At 39.0% G+C, this 25089-nt stretch overlaps 1 protein-coding gene across 1 annotated transcript in view; it reads right to left on the bottom strand.

Annotated features, from left to right (window-relative positions):
- The window catches only part of PIK3C2G (phosphatidylinositol-4-phosphate 3-kinase catalytic subunit type 2 gamma), a gene marked incomplete at both ends in the record, with an annotated part of 285908 nt that overhangs the window by 14715 nt on the left and 246104 nt on the right, over window positions 1-25089 (bottom strand). The window contains 2 exons of the mRNA XM_080705040.1: window positions 12128-12222; window positions 20536-20614. Of these exons, the coding sequence (XP_080561166.1) occupies window positions 12128-12222; window positions 20536-20614 (174 nt within the window). The remainder of the gene's footprint in view (window positions 1-12127; window positions 12223-20535; window positions 20615-25089) is intronic.

Raw genomic sequence — 25089 nt, 5'->3', positions numbered from 1 at the left:
GTATGCTTGCATATTAGTAATTATTTTTTCACAATGCTGACCTCTAAGTGGTGTTGTTTTAGTTGTATGAATAATTAAATATACCAATTTTCTGCCTTGATTTTCTTTGTCCCAGATTGCAGAGAGCATTTCAAGTGGCTTTCAATGCTACTGATGTTGTTCTTATGCCCAAGAAATAAAAGTATTTTGAAAACCTAGGCAACTGATCAAAATGGAGAAGAAAATAAAAACAAAAAACAAACAAACAAAAATACCAATTTCTAGTTGGTACAAAAACAAATCAGTTAAAAATCTTTATAAGGTAAATTAAATCATCTAACATAACAGGGTATGCCAGTATTTTCATATGAATATATGAGAAAGGTATTTATTTTTAATGCATAATACATAGTATTTAATATATTTGAAATACTTTTTAAAAACATAATTCTCAAGCCAATATTATTCTCCATATTTTATTGGAAGTTTTTCTAGAAAAACTTATGTGATCAACTGATGCCATATATGACTTTATACAAACCAGGGCAAAGACTTGGGAGCTCTTCTAGATCAAGTTTTATAGGAAATGTTATGAAGATGGTTTAAAAATATCAGACACTTTGGATACTTCTAAAGATTAATCTAAAGCTTAATTGTATTTAATAGGTTATTATCTTCCAATGAATAATTTATGAAAATTTTCATTTTTTTAAAAAGTTCAATGTTCCCAATCATGGAAAATATAAGCTTTAGTGGAAATCAACTGACGATGATTAAAATATGATAAGACTACCCAAACCGAAGGTCTATTCCAGAAACAAAGCAGCGTAATAAAGAGGCATTTTCTCATCTGTGTACCTGCCAAGTTGCAATTTGTAAGCTCAGGCTAGCTAGCCAGCATGAAAAGGGTCTTTGGATAAAATGATAGTGTGTACAGCAAACTAGAGAAGTACAGTTCAAGTGCTTGAAATATGGTTTGGCTTTTTTCTTAAATGTTGAAACCATCTTTCTACGCTGTGTGTGTATGGGTTAACATAAGAGTGGTGATTTCTAGATTTTTATGAATTTAATAATGTGGCTCTGGCTTTACTTCATACCCATTTGAGCTTTTAACAGCACTGGTGTCACTTACTTAAAATATTAATTTACAGGTTTAACTATCATGTGTCTGACATATTGTGTGGTCTATTTGAGAACAGAGAAAAGGGATCGAGATAGCTTCTGCCATCAAAGAAATAAACTCATTGGTACAACCATCTCCATTACACGCGCGCGCGCGCATACACACACACACACACACACACACACACACACACACACACACGATGGCACATATTGGGGACTTTGGCAGAGGGGGAAGGAGACAGGAGGTAGAATGCTTCTGAGTTCAATCTAATTTTTTTTTTTTTTTTTTGTGGTACTGGGGGTGGAACCCAGAGGCTTTCTACCTCCGGGCTATACTCCCAGACTTATTTTTGGAAACACGGTCTCACTAAGTTACTGAGAGCCTCACTAAGTAGCGGAGGCTGGCTTCGAACCTGTGTGATCCTCCTGTCTCTGCCTCCCAAGTGCAGGGATTACAAGCGAGCGCCACCACGCCCGGCTAATCTAAAAATTTTTATAGGAATGCGTGTTGGAGTTAGGTAGTCACTACTTTTCTCTCTTGAAGCAAAACAGAATACAAAAAGTATAAGAAAAAAAGAGTCTAGCCCTTATAAGGCTAGAGAAGATGGATGAGAGTCATTGGTTTTTTATGTCTATCAAAATGAATACCTGTGTATATCTGATTGGAGTTTTAACTCAGAGACTGCATGACTTCCTGAATTCACGTTAATTTCTCACATGTTAATGAAGACTACTTCAACATTTTGGACAAAAGAAAACATTTTAAAAATCTTTGGAACTTATTTATTTGATCAATGCTTGCAAATTTTGCATATTAAAAAACTAGTGTCAGCTGTGTGTGGTGGCACATGCTTGTAATCCCCAAACTTGGGAGGCGGAGACAGGAGTATCACAGAGGTTCGAAGCCTCTCGCTGGTTTAAGAGACCCTGTTTCCAAATAAAAATATAAAAAATAGGTCTGGGAGTATAGCCTGGAGGTAGCAGGGTTCCATCCCCAGTACCACCAAAAAACAAAACAAAACAAAAAACATAGTCCTAAGTTAAATCCCTCTTTCTAAATAATTTGATAAAATTTAAATTTTCAGCTTTTTGCTATTCTAAGTCTTTTCTTATTCATCTGTTTTGTAATATTTTTTCTATTGTTTCTTCTTTCTTAGCTTATTTTATTTTATTTTTTTGTAGATCAGAATATAGAATTGAGGAGGTCTTGGAGAAAGGACAGAAATTAGACCATTAAAGAAAGTCCCAGAGAATGATTATATTATAAAATTCTCTTCATGTACAGGCAAATATATTGATGTTTATATCATCTGTAGAGAAAAAAGTGTGTGAAGAGTTTTTGAACATTTTTAAAAATAGTGAGAGGGAGCACCAAGCACAGTCTGAATGTCCACCATTTTCCATATGATCCGCATAAAAATAAAAATAAAGTCCTCAATAAGAATTTAATTCCTCTTAAGTGAAACAGATGTTAGGAGGAAATATTTGACACTTGAACATCCTGTTTATTATTAAGTACTGTAGACAGCCAAATTCAGAGAAAAGCTATTGATTTATAAAAATGGCTCACATTAAACTGCCCTTAAATATATGTTAATATAGTAAATGTGTATTAAATATATTAACATATATTTATTAATATATAGTTATTAGTATATGTTAAATATATATTAATTTTTATTGGTATATTGTAGTCATACCTCTCAATGGGGTTACAAAATGGTAGAGCCCTACATGCACACATCACTCATTTAGCCCTTCCCTAATTCCCATCCCATACCCTCCCCTCCCTCTTTCTCATGTTTGGCTTAGTGATTGGCTTTGATATATGTGTGAATGCACAGCATGTACATTAGGGAATATATTTCTAACAGTGATATAAACTGTTTGGGTCAACATCCTTACTGCTATAATCCAAACCAACCTACCACACAACACAGAGAATGGACAATTTATTTGCTTAAAATTTCTTGGAGATTCCAGGTTCAGTCCATGTGAGGGCAGGGTCCACTCACTCCAGGACATGGTGGCGGAAACAGAGAGAGGGACAGAGTAGGGATCTGTCCTCACAGAATGGCAGCCAGAAGCAAGTGAGTACAAGCAGGCAAGGGGATTCAGAGCAAAAGCAGAGTCCCTGAGGCCACGGTGCTAGGGACCTATCTTCTCCACACACACACTGTCAGCCTAGGTTACCACAGTTCTTGGTTAATTCATCACAATGTATTTATCTACTGACCGGATTACAACCCTCATGATTAAATTAAACCTACACTGAACATGAATATGTGTGCTCTTCAGGAGACACTCTAAATTCTAACTATAATATCAGCTTAAGAAGATACATACTTATTTAACAACCATGTGCTCAGTGCTGTGCTAAGCACTGTAGAGTGTACAAAAATTTTCCATCATTTTTACATTTTCTGCATTTTCTCCATGATTGAAACTACAAGATGAACCAAGGCCATCAACCTTTCAAGAGCTGATATAGGGCAAGGAATATCAGGTGAATGGTATGGGCAGTAAGAATGAGAAGTTCCCAGAGGAGAAAAGGTCACAGGAGTGAGAATAAGCCAGGAGACTAAGGGAAGACGAGAGGAAGGCAGCTTTAGGTGTAGAAGGGAAATAGAAAGAACACATAGATATTCAGCTGTTCTGAATGATGATGTTTGGTCAACAATGAATGAACCATCTAGACATGATACAAATTTTGTGTTGAGGAAGGAATAAAATGTGAGTTAAAACTAAATTCTGAGATACCTATGTATTAGGGTAAGAAATTTGAAATTTACAGACACTATTAAAATTTTTGTTGATATGAGAGCAGATCTATGCAGGGTGGGTTAGAGAAAAAAGAGAACAAATATAGATAATATCACATCAATCAACATAATTGATAGATTAATTAACCGGATATTCAGTAAGATTTTGAGTATAATAAAAGTAAAGGGAAATTAAAAGGATTTGTTAGTTGTTATATTTAAGAGTTTAAATTGGATGAAATATGGAAAATAAATTATAGAAATATTTCAATCAGGAGTTATGTGAGGATGGTACAAGAGTATATAAAAATAAGTAATTCAGGGCGTGGTGGTGCGCGCTTGTCATCCCAACATTTGGGAGGCTGAGAAAGGAGGATCACAGTTTGCGGACAGCCTCAGCTACTTAGTGAGGCTCTCTGCAACTTAGTAAGACCCTATTTCAAAATAAAGAATAAAAAATAGTGCTGGGGGTATAGCTTTGAGGTCTAATGCCCCTGGGTTCCATCCCCAGACCTGCCGAAATAAAAATAAAAAAGAACTGGTTTTAGAAGAGGGTCAAATTTTGGAATTTTTTAGCTTAAAGAGATAGAAAGATATCAGAGTTTAAATGCCCATCAGACGGTTGGAAAGATGTGAATGGAATTCAGAGAAAGATTAAAAATAGAGCTATACATTTAGGAGTAATTTATATTATCTTTAAAGTTTCTCAAGACTGGATGCAATGCCTTAGAAAATTAGTTTTAAGTGTTAAAGCCTTGGATATTGGAAAATCTTCACGTTGAAGGGCTAAGTGTAAAGCCATCCTTTATTAAGTCACTACACACAGTATCTATTTTAAAATTTTACGAGCTAAAGAAGGCTGAAAAAGAGTGCTGTTAGGTGTGGAGAAAATATGTGGACAGTCAAGGTTTATGGAGATACTGAGAACAGGAAAGTTCAAGAAGGAAGGAGGCAGTAAGTGCTGCTTGTTAAAAAAGGGATCGGTGATAGCAGATTTGTAGAAAATGTAGGACTGGTATCACTGAAAAATATTTGGTAATCATGAAGGGTCAGTGTTCTGATTGTCATTCTTGCAGCCATAATCTAAAGATCTGTCCACGTAATTTACAGGAAAGAAGATTTATTTTTTTACTGTTGCAGGCTCAGTCCATGTGAGGCCGGGGAATGTGGATCTTAGAACATGGCGGCAGGAGGCGGAGAGAGGGAGAGTGCATGGGCTGTGCTCCTCACATCATGGCAGCCAGAAGCCATAGAGAGAGAGCAGGTGGAGGAGGATCCATATATAATCCCCAAAGCTGCACCCCCAGGGACCCACCCCTCCAGCCACACCCTGCTGGCCCAGGACACACTAATGAAATTTTCCACTGTTGGTACTACAACCCTCATGACTCTCATCTTCTCCAAACATTAATACTTGAACTTTTTAGGGGACATTTTATATCTAACTGTAACAGTTGATATTTCCTTGGCTAATCTCAACAGAAAACACAGTAGAATATCTGAATATCTGGATCTGGGTGGGGTACTCCTTACTGAACAATGTTCTGCTTCTAATACTTTAAATTGAGAGACTAATGTTATAACAAGCCAACTCTGGAATATATTTTTGTTCATGGTGCACATGCCAAATTCAAGTGAGGGGATGCTGGCTGTAAGGAAATCATCCTTCATTAAAAGATCGCTATTTATTTAGACAAATGAATTTAGGATGGAACAGTAACAAGTTTCCTTTAAGAATCTAGATGTCAAAAAATTTACTTAGTGACAAGCTCAGAACCTGTCCTGTGTATAAGTCTTTTATGGCATAACTAGCAACTCTGGAACTGCTTCTCAAAATGTGTTCATGGAATCCTTGCATCTGAAATCCGTCTGGAATCCCTGTATTGTGCAGCACAAAGAAAACAAATCCAGAAACGGAAGAGAATAGAGTCACCCAGGAAACCGGGAGCTGCCTGTGTGACAAAACATAGCAATCCTAACCCAGGCTTGCAGGAACCTGCGTTAGAAAAACCAGAAACCCCAGGCTATCCTAATGCCTTTGAAAACGTTAAGACTTTTTCTTTCTTTCTTTTTCTTTTGGTGGTACTGGGGTTCCTGGAAGCCCTTCTACCTCCGGGTTATACTCCCAGACCTATTTTATACATTTTTATTTGGAAACAGGTTCTCTTAAGCCAGCGTGGCTGGCTTCGAACCTGCACGATCCTCCTGTCTCCACCTCCCAAGCGCGGGGATTACAAGCGTGTACCACCACGCCCGGCGAAAATGCTAAGACATTTTAAGTATAAAATGTAATATATTTGTGACTATGTTAAGCCTGGGGTCCTGTTACTCTATTTGATCTAATTTCTCTTTCTCTTCTGCTAATTTTCATGCAGGAGCTATATTCTCCTATTTTGCATCATATGAAAACAACAGCAACAACAAATAAGACCGTCTACACAGTGGGTCCTGTTTTTTGTGATGTTACTTGCTCCTCCTTTTAAATAACTATTCTGTTACAGTATAAGAACTTCCAACAGTGTGGGTCGATTTTATATCAGAAGAGGGTTTCATTGTATTGATTCTTTTCAGAGAAATGTTCATGGTCTGGTGCAGGAAGAAGAAAACAGCCCAGTAGGAGAGAGATTTGAGAAATGTACATGTTAAGGGGGAATGCAGAGACAGGCACGGTACAAGTCAATGGGACAGGGCATTCTGGTTTTTGTTACTGGAGATTGAACTCGGGCTCATTCTACCTTCAACTACATCCCCGTTCCTTTGCAAATTTCTTTTTTAATTTTAATTTTTTTTTGGTGGTACTGGGGTTCCTGGAAGCCCTTCTACCTCCGGGCTACACTCCCAGACCTACTTTTACATCTTTATTTGGAAACAGGGTCTCCTAAGCCAGCGTGCGCAGCTGGCTTCGAACCTGCGCGATCCTCCTGTCTCTGCCTCCCAAGCGCGGGGATTACAAGCGTGCGCCACCACGCCCGGCCTCTTTTTAAGTTTTGAAACAGAGTCTTGCTAAGTTGCTGAGGCTGGCCCTTAACCTGAGACCCTCTTGTCTCAGTGCCCCAAGTAGTGGGATTATAGGTGTGCACCACCACGCCCAGCTTAGACGAGAGCATCTTGAGGTGGGATACCTGGGAAGGTGTTAGGGAGATTTTACAAAATATTTCAAATCTAAATAATTTTTATATATTTCCCTGTCATATGAACTGAAGTATTATTAGGAAAAAAACTTTTGGCCAAGCTTCTAAATAATTAGAAAACAATTGCAGTACTTTGTCAGTCTCTGTTCAGTAGAGTAAAACGTTTTGCTGCTTTGAAAGGAAAAAAGTTTTAGTATTTTTGTTTTAGCTTGTGATCTCACAGGAGAGAAGTAATTCTTAGAGCAAAGCTTCAAAGATTTAATATGAGATAAAGAGTTCCTTTCATCAAACTTAATTTTAAATATATCAGAACCACAGGCAAGATAATTCATTTTAATATTAATATAAAATCAAGCACAACTTCTTTAGTCTGATTACTCTGGCATGTGAACACATTGAAGGCTCAGAAAATAAATAACAATTAGCTAAAACTTGAAATGAGCAAAGAAAATATGCCGAGAATTTATAGATGGATTTTTATATCATTTATATTAAAATGCTCTTCCTTCAAATAAGGAGAGTAAAATAATCATTTGAAAGCAGCTGCAGCATGTGAGAACTTTGTTGTGATTTTTAGGTGAGAAAAATCCTAGTCCTTAGTTATTCACAGCCAGAGTAACCTGATGTTCTTTAATTCAACCAAATATCCATTGAGCACCTTCTGTGTACTTGGCATTTAGCTAGATATTTTAGTGTGTAGTAGTGACACAATTAGGGGAAAAAATAAGAAAGGAAGATATGTTCTTTTATTTTTTTTTGGTACTGGGGATTGAACCCAGGAGAATTCTACCTGTGAGTTGTACCCTCAGGGTGTATTTTTGAAACAGGGTCTCTCTAAGTTGCTGCGGTTGACTCAAACCTGCCATCCTTCTATCTCAGCCTCCCAAGCACTGGGATTATAGATGAGTGGCCCTGTGCTGGCTGAAAATAAGTATTTCAATTACCACAAAGAATGGTTGCGTGCATTTTTACATGTGGGCCTCAGAGAGGACTCACAGTAAAATACAGGACACGTGAGGCTGAGGCATAGAGAATATTGGGCCATGAGTCCGGGGAAGAGCATTCAGGATGGATTAAGTGGCATATACAAAGGCCCTGTGGCAGCAACAAGCCTGCCATGTTCAAGGAAGTCACTGAGACCGGACTGAGTGACTGCGGGGTTCTGAGATAAGGGGTGTGGCTGAAGAGGTCCAAGGGGCCCGATTGGGAGTCCTCACAGGTCATGAGTAGGTATATTGATTGGTTCTTGTGATGTGTCATGCTCCAAAAGAGATACAAAGAAAGGAATGCAGGCTCTGGCCTTCATCTTAAAGGAGCTTTCTAGCAGTGAGGGGGAGATTATGAAGAGAGGAGGGAAGAAGCCAGGAGGACCACGCAGGGACCACAGCTGTCCTACACGATGCTGGCTGGATCCAGCGGTGGCCGCGGGGCTGGGAAGAGCCGGGGTCTGGGTTTACTTGGAAAGCAGACCAGCAGAATTTGCTAATGTGGCGGCTGCAGCTTGGGAGAGGAGGAGAGGTGTCCAAATGCTCCCACGACTTTACCCCGCGTAACTAGAAGGCCAAAGGTGCTGTTTATGGAGATGAGGAAGGCCGGTCGGTTTAGAAGCCCAGTCACCAGAGGTTCCAGCCCGTGCATAGCAAGGTTGAGACGCCACCGGATCTCTGCTGGAGCTGGAAGAGCTGTTAGTAGTGGACACAAGCGTGGATTTTAGGGGAGAGCTCCGAGCTGGCTTGGTGAGTAGGGGGCGCAGGAAAAGAAAGTGATGTTTAAAGTGTTGCAGTGAGAGGGAGAGAGATGCGGTCAGACGCTGGATTTCAGGGCACCAGAGTCTCTCAGTGTTAAGAGACGGGGGAAGAGAGAGACGCGAGGAGGCCGACTGAGAAGTCAGGTCACAAAAAGCATCACAGGGCTGGCACGGGCTGCTGAGCGCGCCACGATGGTCTAGGTTTGGGCTGCCATGTTTTTGTTTGTTTTTACTTTTTATGGGGTTTATTGGGTTCTCTGCTGTTTCTCCCTAACGTGACCTCAGTGTTAAACTCGCTGTCCCTCATGCGTTTTCTACCCCTTTGCCCGCCCGGCGTTCCCTCGAAGGGCCTCAGCAAATCCTCCGTAATGTGGCTTCATCTGGATGTAAAATGCATCTCTGAAAACGGTCACAAGGAATTTGAGAATATATCTGGTGAATGAAATGGATGACCAAGTTGGTTAATATCACTTTTGATCAAAAATTCAGCATGACCGTTAAATAATATCGCCAAGTTTACTATGTGGTTTATGTGCCGGCTCTAAAAGAAAAAAAAGCAATTTCAATTTTAATAGGCATTTTCTAAAAGGTTTTAAGCAGGGACATTACCGAAACAAATAGTTTCTAAGGGGACTATTTTCAAGGCTAACAATAATATAGCATATTATATATTATATAATGAACATATATATATTATTTTAACTTCTTTAACAATATTTATTAATATATTGTTTTATCATGTTTATATATACTTTTTTCTTGCTACTAGAGACTGAACCCAGAAGTATTTCACCCCTGAGCTATATCCCCAACCTTATTTTAATTTTTTTTGACAGTACTGGGGGTTGAACCAAGAGGCATTCTACCTCCAACCTACACCCCTAGCCCAATTTTTTATTCTTTACTTTGAAATAGGGCCTCACTAAGTAGCTGAGGGTGGTGATGAATCTGTGATCCTCCTGTCTCAGCCTTCTGAATGCTGGGATGACAAGCGTGCACCACCACACCAGGCTTTAATTTTTATTTTTGAAGCAGGGTCTGGCTAAGTTGCTGAGGGTCCTGCCAAGTGGCTAGACTGGCCTAGAAATTATGATTAATTGTTTCAATCTCTCACGTACTAGAATTACAAGAATATACTACCACATCTGGTTTGTGTAAGAATATTTTTACTATATTGCTTTATCATGTTTATAGAGATGCTGTAGGCCATAAACATGCATGTAGCCATAAATAATATCTGACTCAATATTCAATGAGTTTAATAGTTTCCTAAATAGCTGCTGTCCTTATGAAAAGCAATTATCTTATCAAAAGCAATGGAAGAAAACTATTTTAGTGAGTAAAAGATCTAAACATTTGTAAAAAATATTTGCCCAGATAATACAAAAGATACTGTCTGTGAACACCTCAGACTTGCTAACAAGCATCCGTGGATGTCTGGCTAAGACTAAGTTTGTTTTGGACGGTTCCATTGCAAATTATGCCAACTGTTTATTCACCAAACAAACATCTATCAAGTCTCAGCATGTACCAGACTCCCGTCATGCAGAGAAGTTTGCTCCCTTATTCTTTCCCAATGCATCCTGGGAGATTTATATGCCTTTGAGTCAAAATTGTGATACCGATGGTCTTCACATCATATGAAGCATAGTAGGGAGAGACAGGGTACGGAGCTGCTGGACTAGAGCCCAGGAGGATTGGTGGAGCTGGCGGGGTTTAGATGGACCTTTTTCTATTCACTATACCCAGACACGGCTACTTAACCACTATCACAGAGAGCACCCTCTCTTTCTTTTGTTTATTTGTTTGGTCCTGGAGATTAAGCCCAGGGATGTTCTACCTCTGAGCTTTTTACTTTTTACTTTGAAAAACAGGGTCTCACTAAGTTTCTGAGGGTCTTGCTATATTGCTGAGGCTGTCCTCGAACCTGTGATCCTCCTGTCTCAATCTCCCAAGTCCTGAGATTACAGGTTTGTGCCACTGTGCCTGTCTCCCCCTCCTCCTTAGTGACAAGGTCCAGTTATTATTTTTGCATCTGACTTGCCTCCCTCTTTGTATGATCCAGCAATACCACTTCTGGGTACCTACCCAAAAGAATGGAAACCAAACTACCAAACGAATGCATGTGTATCTATGTTCATAGCCGCACAATTCACCACAGCCAAACTATGGAACCAGCCAAGATGTCCATCAACAGATGAGTGGATTACAGAACTGTGGGATATGGACACAATGGAATTTTACTCAGCCATAAGAGCAAAATTATGTCATTTAGAGGGAAATGGATGGAACTGGAGAACATTATGCTAAGGGAGATGAGTCCATCACAAAAAGTAAGAAATCAGATGCTCTGATTTGCGGAAACTAGGAAGAAAATGGGTCATAGGAGGAAGTCTAGACAAAGGGGATACTATAGACGAGCAAATAACGTGCTCTAACTGAAGGGATGGGAGGGGGGAAGAAGGAAACTCTTTAATGGTCAGGAAGTACATCCACAAACGTATCGAAGCCAATCACTAAGCCAAACATGAGATGATGGAGGGGGAGGGAATATGGTGGGAACTGGGGAAGGCTAATTGGGTGGGGTGTGCATGTACGCCTCCACCATCTTGTACCCCATTAAGATGTATGACTACAGTGCACCAATTAAAACTTAAAAAAGAATGCAATGCTTTTTAAGGCAAGAGATATACACACCAACGCCAATTACAATTACATTAGAATATGGTAATTAAGATGACCCTGTAAACTCAAGGTATAGTGGGAATTTGTGGGGGGGGGCTCAGAGGTCTTGGCTTCTCAGAGAAGCTGAGAGTCAGTTCACCAAGCTCAGCAGGAATTGTTGAGATTCAGCTTTTCTCCTTTTAGCCTCAATTCTCTCACAATGCCTGCTTCCTCAGAGCCTCTTTGCTAGTTTTATTTTCCTGACGCCGCATTTTGAATAAAGTCTAATTTTCTTTTTCTTTTCTTTTTTTTTTTTTTTGCAGGTCTGGGGATGGAACCCAGGGGCATTTGACCTACGAGCTACACCCCCTGCCCCATTTTTTATTCTTTATTTTGAAACTGGGTCTCACTGAGTTGCAGAGGGCCTCACTAAGTAGCTGAGGCTGTCCGAATCGGGATCCTCCAGGTCTCAGCCTCCCGAATGCTGGGATGACAAGCGTGCGCCACCACACCTGGCCCAATTTTCATCTTAAGACTTTCCCTGTGAGCTATTTCATAGTCTTTAGCCCAAGGATCCCAATTGCACCGAGACAAAGATGCTGCGATTGCCTGGTTGTTCCTCCCTTAAGCTTGGTTGCTAGACCCATTCTTTTGTATTAATGTGGACACTGAGTTTCGAGGGTAGGCTGCACCTTTCTTAGTACATGTAATGCACTTACAATGTTTTTCATGTGTTTCACCAAAAGGGTCAGCTTCGTGTCCTCATAGGAGATCACCAACTGTACCTTTGGGGTCTTGTCTGCAAACCTCTCACCTGAGGAAAAGAAAAAAAGTGAATTTCACTGAGTTAAGTTAGAAGCACCTTGGCAAGGAACAACTCAATCAGTTAAAGACTAAAAGACTATGTAAAAGAGCATTCTATCTTTCTGGACTAACTCTTTCTTCTAAGGTTTGTTTTGATAGAATCCATTATTCCTCAAGCCTGAAACCTCAGTGTTGTTGTTGTTGTTGTTGTTGTGTGTGTGTGTGTGTGTGTGTGTGTGTTTATATTTTACTCCTGATGTTTGATATAATGAGCATAAATATTAGAAACTAGGGAGATTAGAAGTGTGGACTTTAGAAGTCAGTGCATCTGGGTTCAAGTCTGAGCACTATTGCTTCTGACTATGATAATTAACTTTCAGAAAATGGGAATAGTAATTATCTAGGTCTGGAGAGCTGTGATGTTTAACTGATAAAATGCAGAAGTTGTCCATTGTCAGCACTCAGCAAACATTTGCAGTTACAAATAGTCTTTCTCTATGTGTCTGCAGTTATTTCTTGTTTCATAGAAATCAATTCAGGCTCACAAAACCTTTTGCCTGAATTTCCAGCACACTTTTACCCCCCACACCCAGAACCCAAATGTATTTGTACTCAACTAGCAGTCTAATTTTCCGCAGAAACTTTTATAAAACTATTCTTTAATGAATTAGTGTGTGTGTGTGTGTGTGTGTGTGTGCGTGCGTGTGTGTGTGTGTTACTGGGGATTGACCCCAAGGGCATTCTACTTCTGAGCCATACCTTCAGACCTTTTTTTTTTTATATTTTGCTTTGAAACTGGGTCTCCCCAAGTTGTTGAGAGTCTTTGCTAATTAGTGAGGCTACCTCAAACTGAGATCCTCCTGTCTCAGCCTCCCAAGAACTGGGATCACAGGTGTGCGCCACCAAACCCATTGGTAAGATGACTCTTAATAAAATACTTTTCATACATAGACTTTCATGGATTATGAAGAAAAGGTCTAAATTCTCCAGCTCTGTTTTCTTGCTTGCTTCTCTGCTTTCCTTCCTACTATTATTTCTGTGCTACACTCCAGGGTGTAATTCCACAGTCCGGCTCTGCCGTGTCCTTCTCGTCTCTCTCCAAGTTATTTCTTGCATTTGAAATGATCTTGTCCGCCATTCTGGATACGGAACCGTTACCTTTCTTTAAGGTGTAATTAAAATGCAAAAAAGCCTCTATGGCCACTTTTCCTCCATTTCTTCTAGCACACCCCTTATCACTTAGCATTACATTGACATTATTTTATCTTTCTTAATGTGTCTATGGATAACAGTCTATCTCAGGGGCTTTTCTTTTCCTGTTTTCCCAAGCGATGTAAGCCACATTGCCCCACAATGTCCAACTAAACTTCTGTATAATAACACAAGTAACCTTGATTTTTCTTTGAGTTACACCATTAAGAGGAAGACTTTAATTTTTAATTAAGAATTTTTGGTTTATAGCCCAAGGATTAAGCATATATTACAGTTTTTAAAACCTGTTGCCCTTGATATTCTCCAGTTGTTTTCTCTGAGGCAACTGATGAGAAATTCTGCCAACGTTCAACAGTGGGGCCACTGTGGTGTGTGTTGCTTTCTGATAATCAATTCTAAAGCTCTAATTTTCACTGATATCTAAAACTTACACTTGGGTAGTATATTTTTCCCCAAAGCTTCTCATGTTTATTACAGTAGTTTACTCATTACAAGTAGGTAATATTAATTTTATTGTTAATAATGTGGATTATGGACATTGAAAATAGTATTTATTACAAATAAGATGATGTTGGTATAATAAAAATCATTCTAAGTATCATTATTGCAATGATTGAGAGACATTGTAAGCTAATTTTGAGTGTAGAAGTGAGGTGAATTATACCTCATAATAAAAATTATTTTGGCAAGAAGAAGCTGAAACCGCTGATGACTTTCGATAAATAATGAATATTACATTTGAATTATGGAGTGAAAGAATTATTAAGTAGGAGCTCCATGTATTCAAGCAGAAGAGTTTTAATTCAGTGGTAGAAAATGAGCCTAACTTTATGGGTAATTATTTAAATAATAAAGGTACAATTGTTTCTGGGACTGAGTGAAGATAATATCTACCTTGTCTTCTTTTGTAAGATTACTAGCCAGAAGCCAGGTGTGGTGGCTAGCATTCGGGAGGCTGACACAGGAGGATTGTGGCTCGCGGACAGCCTCAGCTACTTAGTGAGGCCCTCTGCAATTTAGTGAGACCTGTTTCAAAATAAAGAATAAAAAAATAGGGCTGGGGGTGTAGCTGGGAGGTTGAATGTCCCTGGGTTCCATCCCCAGACCCACACACAAAAAAAAAGAACAAAAAAAATAAAAAAAGATTAGTAGCCAGGGTTTCCATCCAACATGCCAGAGTCCAGCATCCAGTTAAAATTCGGGTCATGAGGAGGCCTTACTGCTCAGTGCAGTAGCAGCAGGGAGACTTCCTATTCCTTTAGCTTTTATCGTATGCCAAGTTTATGTAGAGTAACTCACTACGTCTTCACAGATATCTATAAGTTTTGCATTGTTTCTATTTTAAACATGAAGAAACAGAGCTATTTGGTTGCAGGTTATAGTGCAGGATTCCATGATAGCCAAAGCCTGTATTTGTAAACATCATATTGCAAAGGGTTTTAAAAAGAGGACTGAGACTTGAAGTTTAAATGAAGAGCCTAAGGAGGAGGTCTTGAGAACAGCTTGGTAAGGACAATTTTTGGTCTGTTTCAAGATCATTTTTGATCTGTTTCAAGTTGGTCCCAGGTATTTGACCATGCTGAATTCAGTCTTTGATACTAATCTCAAGAACTGTTGAAATATTGATTCTGAATATAACTGTGATGTCATCATCCTTGACTGCCTAACAGGACAGCAGCGAATATGCTGCTTGATATTTAAAATGTGTCCAGTAGCATCACAAAATAGCATTTCAAAATGTAATTTTTTTTCAGATGATAATATATATATTATAAAAAACAAAAAAAAGATTTTTCAGTGGGAAGTCTTCTTCCCATTCCTAGCATCTATGCACCCAGTCCCCTCACCATTATTTTTTAATTTCTTGTCTGTTTTTCCATAGAGACACACACATCCTTCTACAGTGCTCCATATAAGCAACTAGGAATAAAAAGTTCTGTTTCCCCACTTTTCCATAAAATACATAATATATTTAGTATTCTGCCCAAAGATCTTGGAGCTATTTTTATATTGATAATGTAGATCATTTCTTTTTAAAATATAATTTCCATTATGGGAAAGTACCATAATTTATTCAGCCAGTTCCCCGCTGCCCTTCGGTAGCTCTTGCAAATCACATTGCGATGCATTCCCTCGCAGGTGGGGCACAGCGGACCTGTGCGCAAATAACATAGAATGAAATTTCGGCAGCAGAATCGCTCGTTGAGAGCATTAGCACTTGTAATTCCGAGAAACGCTGCCAAATTGCCTTCATAAGGCATGCAGCGATCTGCAACACCACCAGGGTTGTATCAGAGTTCCTGCTGATTCTTAACCAAGCTCGTTAATTAAATTTTGGGGATTCTGCCGATCTGATGAGGAGAGAGCGGTGTCCGTATAATTTGATTTGCATTTCTCTTTTGAGTGAGGCTGAGTAGCTTTTATTTGGTCAAGAGGCACTTACATTTTTTTTTCATGTCTGTATTTTATCTTTTAATATTTTTTTTTACTTTTTTTTTTTTTGTAGTACTAGGGATTGAACCCAGGGACATTCTACCTTTAAGCTACACCCCGAGCCTGATTTTTTACTTTTATTTAATTTTTTTTGAAACAGGGTCTCACTGAGTTGCAAAGGTCCTCACTAGGTAGCTGAGGCTGGCCTTGAACCTGGATCCTCTTGTCTCAGCCTTACAGATATACTGGGATTACAAGCATGTCCACCATATCCAGCTCGTACTTAATCATTTATTTTGTGGCTGATCTTTCTGCTTGTCATTTTCTAGGAGTTGGGTATGTGTTGGATAATCAAGCCTTTGTGGTGAACTGCAGATATTTCATTCACCATAAGAAGAGTCATTTAAATCTTATAATTTTTTTTCACTTTATCATCGTGTTTAATACCATGCAACATTGTTAAGACTTCTGGATTTTCGGGGGCAGCTTTTAAAGTGTATTCTGGGACTTTTTCCACGTCCCCTTTATCACATATATTGTCTTATCATTGACATTTAAAACCATCTGTTTAGCCGGGCGTGGTGGCGCACGCTTGTAATCCCCGCGCTTGGGAGGCAGAGACAGGAGGATCGCGCAGGTTCGAAGCCAGCCGTGCACGCTGGCTTAGGAGACCCCGTTTCCAAATAAAAATGTAAAAATAGGTCTGGGAGTGTAGCCTGGAGGTAGAAGGGCTTCCAGGAAACCCAGTATCACCAAATAAATAAATAAATAAAACCCTGTGTTTGTTATTTATCCTGCCATATGGTGAGAAGTATATTAATCTAACAGTGCCTATTAAACTTTTACTTAGCGTTTTGATCATGGGCTAAATTCCTAAATGTACATGACTTTATTTATTGGTATTCTATTACCTTCTACTTACTCATCCCTTCATTCATTCATGCAACAATTTCACACTCAATTAGTGACGTTTATAATGTGCTCTTGTATCTGGTCGGGCATGTCCCCCTTTGCTGTTCTGCTCTGACTTAATTTCCACTCATATATATATATATATATATATATATATATATATATATATATATATATATATATATTGGTTTATGAATGGCAGAATTAGGTTATCTAACTAAAAACAATTCTGTTAATATTTTTAAGAATTGCGTTACATTTCTACACTAATTGGAGATGTCCGACATCTTGAAGATTTTGGATCTTCCTGTCTTTCCATTGGTTGATTCCTTCACAGCATCTTCCAGATGCTTCAGAAGCAGGTGGGTCACATTTTAAGTCTTCTTCACTTGGTCTCACACATTTCCTGTTAAATTATACCTCTGTATTTTTTCCCGTTTCTTTGGTAAATGGTATCTTTCATCCTCTTAAATGTCCTTACTAGTTATTGTATATATGCATATGTATGTCAATTGTTCAGTGAATATCAGTACATCATATCGGCATCTGATACCCTTATGGTATTATTTTAGCTGTGATAGACTCTTAGTTGATTCTTATTTTTCTAAGTCGAGGGTCATAGCACTTGCAAGTAATGTGGCTTTTGTCCTCTTGCCGAAGTTTATGCTTTTGATTTCCTTCATTTGTTCTTTCACAAATATGTACTGAATAAGCCACTGCCCTGAGGATCTGAACCAGAGTCAAAGTTTCTCTTTTGGCACACCTATAGTAATGGGGACCTAAAAATGCAATAAGCATACTAAATAAGTAAAATCCATAATGTGTTGAATACAGTAAACAGCAGGAGTAAAATATACCCAGGGTATGATAAAGACATCGAGGGCACCAGAATAAGGGGCAGGTTGTGATGTGTGTGGATTGAGCAGGAGAGTTCTTGTTGAGAAGGTAAATTCTGAGCACAAATCTGAGGGAGGTAAAGAAGTGAGTATACGTTGGTGAATATTTTTAGCACAATGTCAGGTAACTGTGATGACTCTGGGTGTGGGTGTGGGGCCTTAGTCCATACTTTAGTAGAAAAGCTTTTCAATCTTTCCCATTCCTGATAACATATGATTACATGTATATATATATATATATATATATATATATATATATATATATATATATCATATAAAGGAAACTTCTATTTTATTTTATTGAATATTTTTATCAAAAAAGTTTATTAAATGTCTTTTTAGAGTCCAGAGATGACTAGGTGGTTTTTCTACTTAACTGTCTTTTTGTAGAGTATTGATATTGAACTGTTCTGTATTTCTGGTCATGATGAATTATATTCATTCAGTATGCTTATGGATCATTTGGGCTAATATTTTTTTAGAATTTTCCATTGATATTCATAAGTGAGATTTGTCTGTGATTTCTTATATGCAACCGTTATAATTCTCAAAGCTCCTGGCACGAATACTTTATGTGCTTTAGAAATATAGAAAAATTTCCTTACTGTTTTGTTAGCTCTTGAGTTGTTTAAATAACAAGAGTATTGTCTTTTCCTTAAAATTGTGTTGGAATCCTTCTGTAAATCATAAATCATCTGAACTTGTTACTTTTTAAAGCGCTCTGAAAATTTTGGGTACTTTTAAAAGATTTTAATATTTTTTTGATCAAAAGTAAAATTCTTAGAATCATCTAACATAGGGGGTTATATTGTATGTTCATAGAAAATTATCAGTTTGAGGCAGGTTTACCATTTTCATGGAAGCAAAGAGTTTTCTCTTACTCTTCTTTAATGTTATCCCTATGGCTATTTCTTGAGCTTCCTTTTGTATTTTTCATATTTATATTCCTGTGCCCCCTATTCTTTTTATTTTGCCGTACTGGGGGTTGAACCCAGCCACATTTTCCATCCAAACTACGCTTCTGGCCCTATTTTTATTCTTTATTTTATTTACCAAGTTGCGGAGGGCCTCACTAAGTAGCTCAGGCTGGCCTTGAACCTGTGATCCTCCTGTCTCAGCCTCCCCAGTACTGAGATTACAGGTGTGCACCACCACGCCCGGCCTCCCTCCACTCTTCCAAAGTGATTTTTTTTTCTCTTTTATGGCTCTCCCTCAGATATTTCTAGTTTACTTTATGATTCTTCCAGAGTCTGAAATGCAGTGTTTAATTGTTGCTATTCTTAGAAATTTTGCAGATTTGGTTTGTAATTCCTTTAATCTCAAAAGTTGTTCAAGAGACATTTTTTAAATTCCCAAACTTAAGCATCTTCTTACAAATGGTTGTGTTTGCAACCATTTGTAATGATCAATGTCTACACATGTGCACTAACTCGTCCTCCTAACCCCGATGGTAGCTGTCTCTGATTATCATTACCGATGCCCTTATTTCTCTACCCGAAAAAAATCCATTCTCTGTGTGTTTTCGCTGCCATGATGGTAAATGGGTCGGTTTTATTTTATTTTATTTTATTTTTGTGTGTGTGTGTGTGTAAGTATTATCTGGCATGGACGTTGTGATGCTCTGGATCAGTGTCCCTCAAAGGCCAGGTGCTGAAGGCTTGGTCTTCAACTTAGGGGCCCAGCGGAAGGTTGTGGACCTAGTGGGAGGCAGTGAGGCCATTGGAAGCGTGCCCTGGAAGGGGTTCTGAGACCCAGCCCCTCCTCCTCCCCTCTCTCTGATGCTTTCTCTCATATGTGGAAGCTAGAGGGAGATTGGGATACAAAGGTACTGCAGGTAGAATGATTGAGGAGGTCTAGGGTTGGGCGATGGAAGGGCTTTGCAAGGGAGATTGATGGAGGAAACACTGTGAACCATACCATGTGCATGTATGACACTGTCAATGCTAATCTCGGTGCCATGCCTGGGGAGGGCGGAGGCAGGAGCCAGAGACACGGGCAAGCTCCCTAAGCGCGTGGTGTGTGTGTTCCCAAACTTCATTATGATGTGCGATCACAATGCGCCAATAAAAGCATATTTAAAACAAACGTGTCGTGTGCCTACATATGCAGATGTGCAGAATCCACTGCCTTAATACATTTGTACACATGGTCAAAGGGTAAATTCCGGATTTTCAAATTAAGATCACAAACCAATATTTTCATGCACTTGAATAAAATTGCCCTCCAAGTATTTAACAGCATCGATTTACATTTTTGACTCACTGACAAGAATAGCGCTCAAAATAAAAATGTGCCTCTTGCTTAGAATCAGAGGATATTCTGTGACAAAAAATTAAGAATTCAGAAAAATGTAAGAAAAATAATTTGAAGAGAAGGAGGAGAAACTTCTTCCTGTTAATCCTTGTTTGTTGTCGCGATTTGCATGTTCTTTGGGGAAGATGTGTTCTATTGTTTTAAGACAATAGGTTATATTTAATATGTAGCCTATAATCTCAAAATGTTGAGAATCAAGTCTTTTGTTATTCATTGTTGCTGAAACAAATCTTGAGTACCAATGCTGATGCTGAAAGACATTTTAAAAAGTAGAAAAAAAATCTTCAGGCAACCATTTGAGTTTTTGCAATGGTAATCCTAAAATTTTTTGTGCGTGAATATGTCTTTCAAAATAACTTTCAGGGAAATGATACTATGAGGTTAAAATACTTTGAAAATGGCTAGAAAAAGTGATTAAGGTCTTAGAAATAGTGAATAGGCCTCCTATTAAAAGAAGATTTTAATTTGAAAACTGACAATATCACAATTGGAAGTTTTTTGCTCAAACGTATTAAAATCCAATCACTGCATATAATAGTAGCGATGAATTTACTTGCCTGGGTCAACCAGTGAAGGAGAGTCTTCGAATGTCTCTTGCATAGGCTCAGAGAGAAAAAAGCCAAGTACACAATCGCTCTGAAAAATAAGACCAAATATTTCTTTATTTCTTCCATTTATTTACCATTTCTGTTCACGGTTGCATGAACACATTGCCATATGTATGTGATTTCTTTTATAGAGTCTATAACTAGAGAAAAATGTATTAACAAGTTTACTAAGTCAGCACTTTCTTTTTACCAGAAGGTAATCTAGTCTTTTAGGAGATTAGATGATTAGACTAGATTGTCCAAGTGTGCTCTGCTCTAGGGGTTCACTATAAAAATTTACATTCTGCAATTTTAAATAATGCACAAATAAATTTCATGCCTCCCTTTTCAAGAAAAGATATATTTCTGGACAAAACTTTCTGAGAAAGAAAAAATTACTCTCTGTAAAAAACAGATGCTCATTTAGTAAGTAACTGTCAAGATTCAATTCTAGGGACTTTCACAGAGTAGTGATGCTCCCGACATCGACAGGGATATTTCGAGAAAGAAAAACGTATATGATGATCTCTCTCTTTAGACCACAATCTACGCAAGGGAAGAGCTTAATGAAATGATTCGCTGGAAATTCTAACTTTGTATAGTTTCAGATAGATACAGGGCTGATCACACAAAAAATTGGCATTTCACTTGAGTTCCAAAGGAATAGCTGACTGGTCAAATCTGAGACTAGCTTCAATTTTCTGGACTGAGAATGGCTATTGTTGTAAGCCCTTATGTAACTAAAGCAGCCCCTACCCCCAGAGCTTTTACATTATTATCTAAAGGGCACACTGAATAATTGATTACTTCTTCTAACTCAAGTCCAGTGAGGTCGTAGCTGTCAGGGTCACCGCGAAGTCTCCCCGGTCTCAGCCCTTCTCTCTCATTCTGTGCAATGGCTCTTTCAAACCTTCCCTGGGAAACTAACTTCTACCTCTGACTGTTCCGTGGAGGACTTTGTCTCCACTTTAGAGAACATTAAAGGCAGGTGGAAATTCCTAAACTTCCTGCCGTAAAGTCTATGGACCCCAAGGCTACACTTCCTCTTTCTTTCCTTTTGCCAGTGAATGTGACATGCTTTTCATCTGTAACGGGCTGAATCGTGACCACCACTGAATCCACACACGGAAGCACCAGCTCCCACAAGTCCACACACTGATGTACTCGTCCTCAAGTGACAGACAATGATCTCTTTTGGAAAAAGAGCTATACAGATCTGTGAGTCATCAGGACGAGGTCATGATGGCGTGGCCTGAGCTCCTCCCTAGTCCACTTTGGCTGGTGTATAACAGGGTCAGTTGGGCCCAGACACTCATAAAGGGAAGAAAATGTGAAGAGGCAGAGAGAGAAGGTGGTCATCTGTGAGCCACAGAGAAGGGCCTGGGATTGGCTCTTCCCTCACGGCTATCAGAAGGAGCCAGCTCTAGAGACCCTTGAATTCGGCCTCCAAGCTGCGGGAACTGTGAGGCAGTGAATTATTGTTAAGTCACTCCATGTGTGGTACTGTGTCACGGCCGCCCTAAAGAGTCATCCGAGGTTGGTCCCTCATCTGTGCCCTGGGTTCTAACTGTTCCTCCTCACCGGAACCTTGTTGAATGTTCTATCCTATACGTCAACCTCTTTACTCTTTTTCTTTTCTTTCTCATCTGTACAAAACACGGTCACCGCTCTCCACTTCCAAAACTAACCAGCCGATGAAACAAATTACACAAAGCACACTCACACACACCAAGCGTCTTGTCACTAATGCCCAGCGACATATTTTTCTTCCCTGACACAAACAAACCTGGAGAAAGAGCTGTCTCTGCTCACGCTGGCTTCACTTCTCAATTACCACTAAGTCTAGGACTGACCCACTCGAGTATCTACTGCTTGTCCTCTGAAAACACTCTTGCCTTCATCTCTAGCAACTTCCTTTTAAAAGTCTTTCCCCCCAAACCCAGTGGGGATTTTCTTGGTCTTTTTATACATAACTCATTTTTAAATGATTTTTAAATTTGCTTTTATGATAACCTCAATTTCTCTTTCATTTCTCCTGGTCTCTCTTGTTCTCAGATTGCTTTTCCTTTCGCTTATAATTTGCTTTACTGTGTCTTGTTTCTAAGTCCATCTCTGTCATTGCTTGAAGGCATTCTTTCAGGGTGATGTTATCATCTTTAGTGGTATTTAGGATGCACTAATCTAAGTCTCCATCCCGGACTTGTCTCCTATACCTCAACTGTCACTATCAATATCATTGGCTCTCTAGAATGTTATAACAATTCAAACCCAGAAATCTCGCCACCGAATATAGGTCCTTTGTCCTCACTTTAATTAGCTGCCACTCCTGCGTCCTACCTCAGAACAGGGGGTATCTGCTAAGACTCTCTGTCGTCTCGGCCCACACCTAAAGTCAACTGCTCGCTCCTGTGGCGCACACTCCTAAGTACCCCACTGACCATATTTATTCCTTCCCACTTCACCGAACTCTGCCTGCCTCCAGCATCACTGGCTCTCACCTATGCAACGGCGGGCCCCAGCTCGGATCTTGCTACCCTCCACTCCACTCCATACTCAACGTGGTTACTAGACCAACCTTTCATAGTAAAAATCTAATAATTATCTTCCTACAACCCGCAGTCCCCAGCAGGGCTTGGGAGGCTATTCCAGAATGGAGACCTCTCCTCTCCCATCTGTGCCTCTTGGCACTTCTCTGCCTGGACTATATGCTCAGCTCTGTGGGGTTAACAGCATCAAAAGTGTCATGCTGTCCCTTGTCTTCCTCCTTCCTCAGTCTCTTTCACCTTCTCTTCCACCCCTAACTGCCCATCTGCCCCAAGCTTACCTGTGCTCTGTTCTCTACTCTCTTTGGCCAGTGAGTGACTAAGAGTAGACATGGAGACAAACTTACTCAAGCAACCACTCAGCATCTCTGTTCGATAAACACTTGATACAGAAACAGAAATCTCCCTTCAAATATGGATCACATTGGTTTCTGATGCAAGTATTCTTATCCGCACAGTAGTTTATTATATACCATCGTAAATTAGTTATCAATGTGATATGTATTGATCACTTGTGATGTGGTTTCATAGGAGCTTCCTCTTAAGAAATCAATCTGTATTGAAGGAACTGATCAAATCACGTGTTTTCTTTTTAAGTTTGAAAGTTTAAAATCAAACCTCAGACTGTGCAGGATTTGTTGGAGAAAATGTGACCTTTTCTATACTGTGCAGAACTTGTTGGGAGAAAAAATTTGACCTTCTTTAGTCTGTTGACAACTAATCAATTATTCTTTTTTTTTTGGCAAAAGTTTGACCTGACCACCCAGAGGTCATTAAACTTCAATACTAGGAAGGATGTCTGTCCAATTAGTGTCTGAAATGTCATCACTTGCTAATTATCCCCTTGTGTTTACCCTGTCACGATATCCTCGAAGTCTCCATTTATAATTCTGGACCTAGGTGATATATTAAATACTAATTCTTTGTTACAACAAGATGTCATTTTTTTCTGGAAAGGAAACATGATCAGTGTCAGAGAGGTGAAGAGGGTAAAAATATACTATTTGAGCTCACTACAATATCCAAATTATAGGGCCAACTAGGTAGCCATCAGTGGATGAATGGATCACAAAACTTTGGTATTGGCACACAGTGGCATTTCACTCAGCTATTAAGAAGAACAAAATTAGGCCATCTGCAGAAAAATGGATGGAACTCAAGAATATTATACTCAACAATTTGGATTTCAGATCAAGTACTCTTCTCTCTATTCAAGGACATCACTCTTGTCCCTGTCTGAGTTCTCAGTTCTCTCTTGAATCATCAATTTTTGCTTTTTATATGAATCTTTTAAAAATCAGCATACAAATGTGCTGTAATTTATTTCAATTAACAAAATTCTTGACCCACATTTTCCTGCAAACTATCATTCTCCATTGTCCTTAAAGCTACTGCAAAACAAAATTTCTACTTTATTTCTCAAATTCCTCTCTTCTATTCTCTCCTGAACTCACCCCAATCAGGTTTTTGATCCTAAAACTCCCACGCAACCGTTCCTGTTAAATTCACCAATGGTATCCATTTTGATAAATCAAGATCAATTCTGAGTTTTCAATTTTCAGTAGCTCTTGGGCACCGGTAATAATTCCATTTTCGTTGAAATACTTTTTGGTCTCAGATTCCAGGCACTGCCTCCTTCTGGCATCCAATTGGATGTTCCTTCTCAGTCCCCTTTACTGATTCTCCCTCATCTCTTCAAGCTTTACAATTGGTGTGCTGCCTGGTCTAATTTTCCAAATGATTCTCTCTGTCTGTCTCTCTGTCTCTCTGTCTCTCTGTCTCTCTGTATCTCTCTCTCTCTTTGTTTTTTCTATCTATCTATCTATCTATCTATCATCTATCTATCTATCTAATCATCTATCTCTGTGGTACTGAGAGTAGAACCCAGGGGACTTCTACCTCTGAGCTATATTCTCAGCTCTATTTTTTTAAACTTTTTATTTGGAAACAAGATTTCACTAAGTTGCTGAGAGCATCACTA

This window comes from Muscardinus avellanarius (genome assembly GCF_963383645.1).
Source record: "Muscardinus avellanarius genome assembly, chromosome: 11".
Classification (NCBI taxonomy): domain Eukaryota; kingdom Metazoa; phylum Chordata; class Mammalia; order Rodentia; family Gliridae; genus Muscardinus; species Muscardinus avellanarius.
This window is presented reverse-complemented; position numbering and strand designations above follow the sequence as displayed.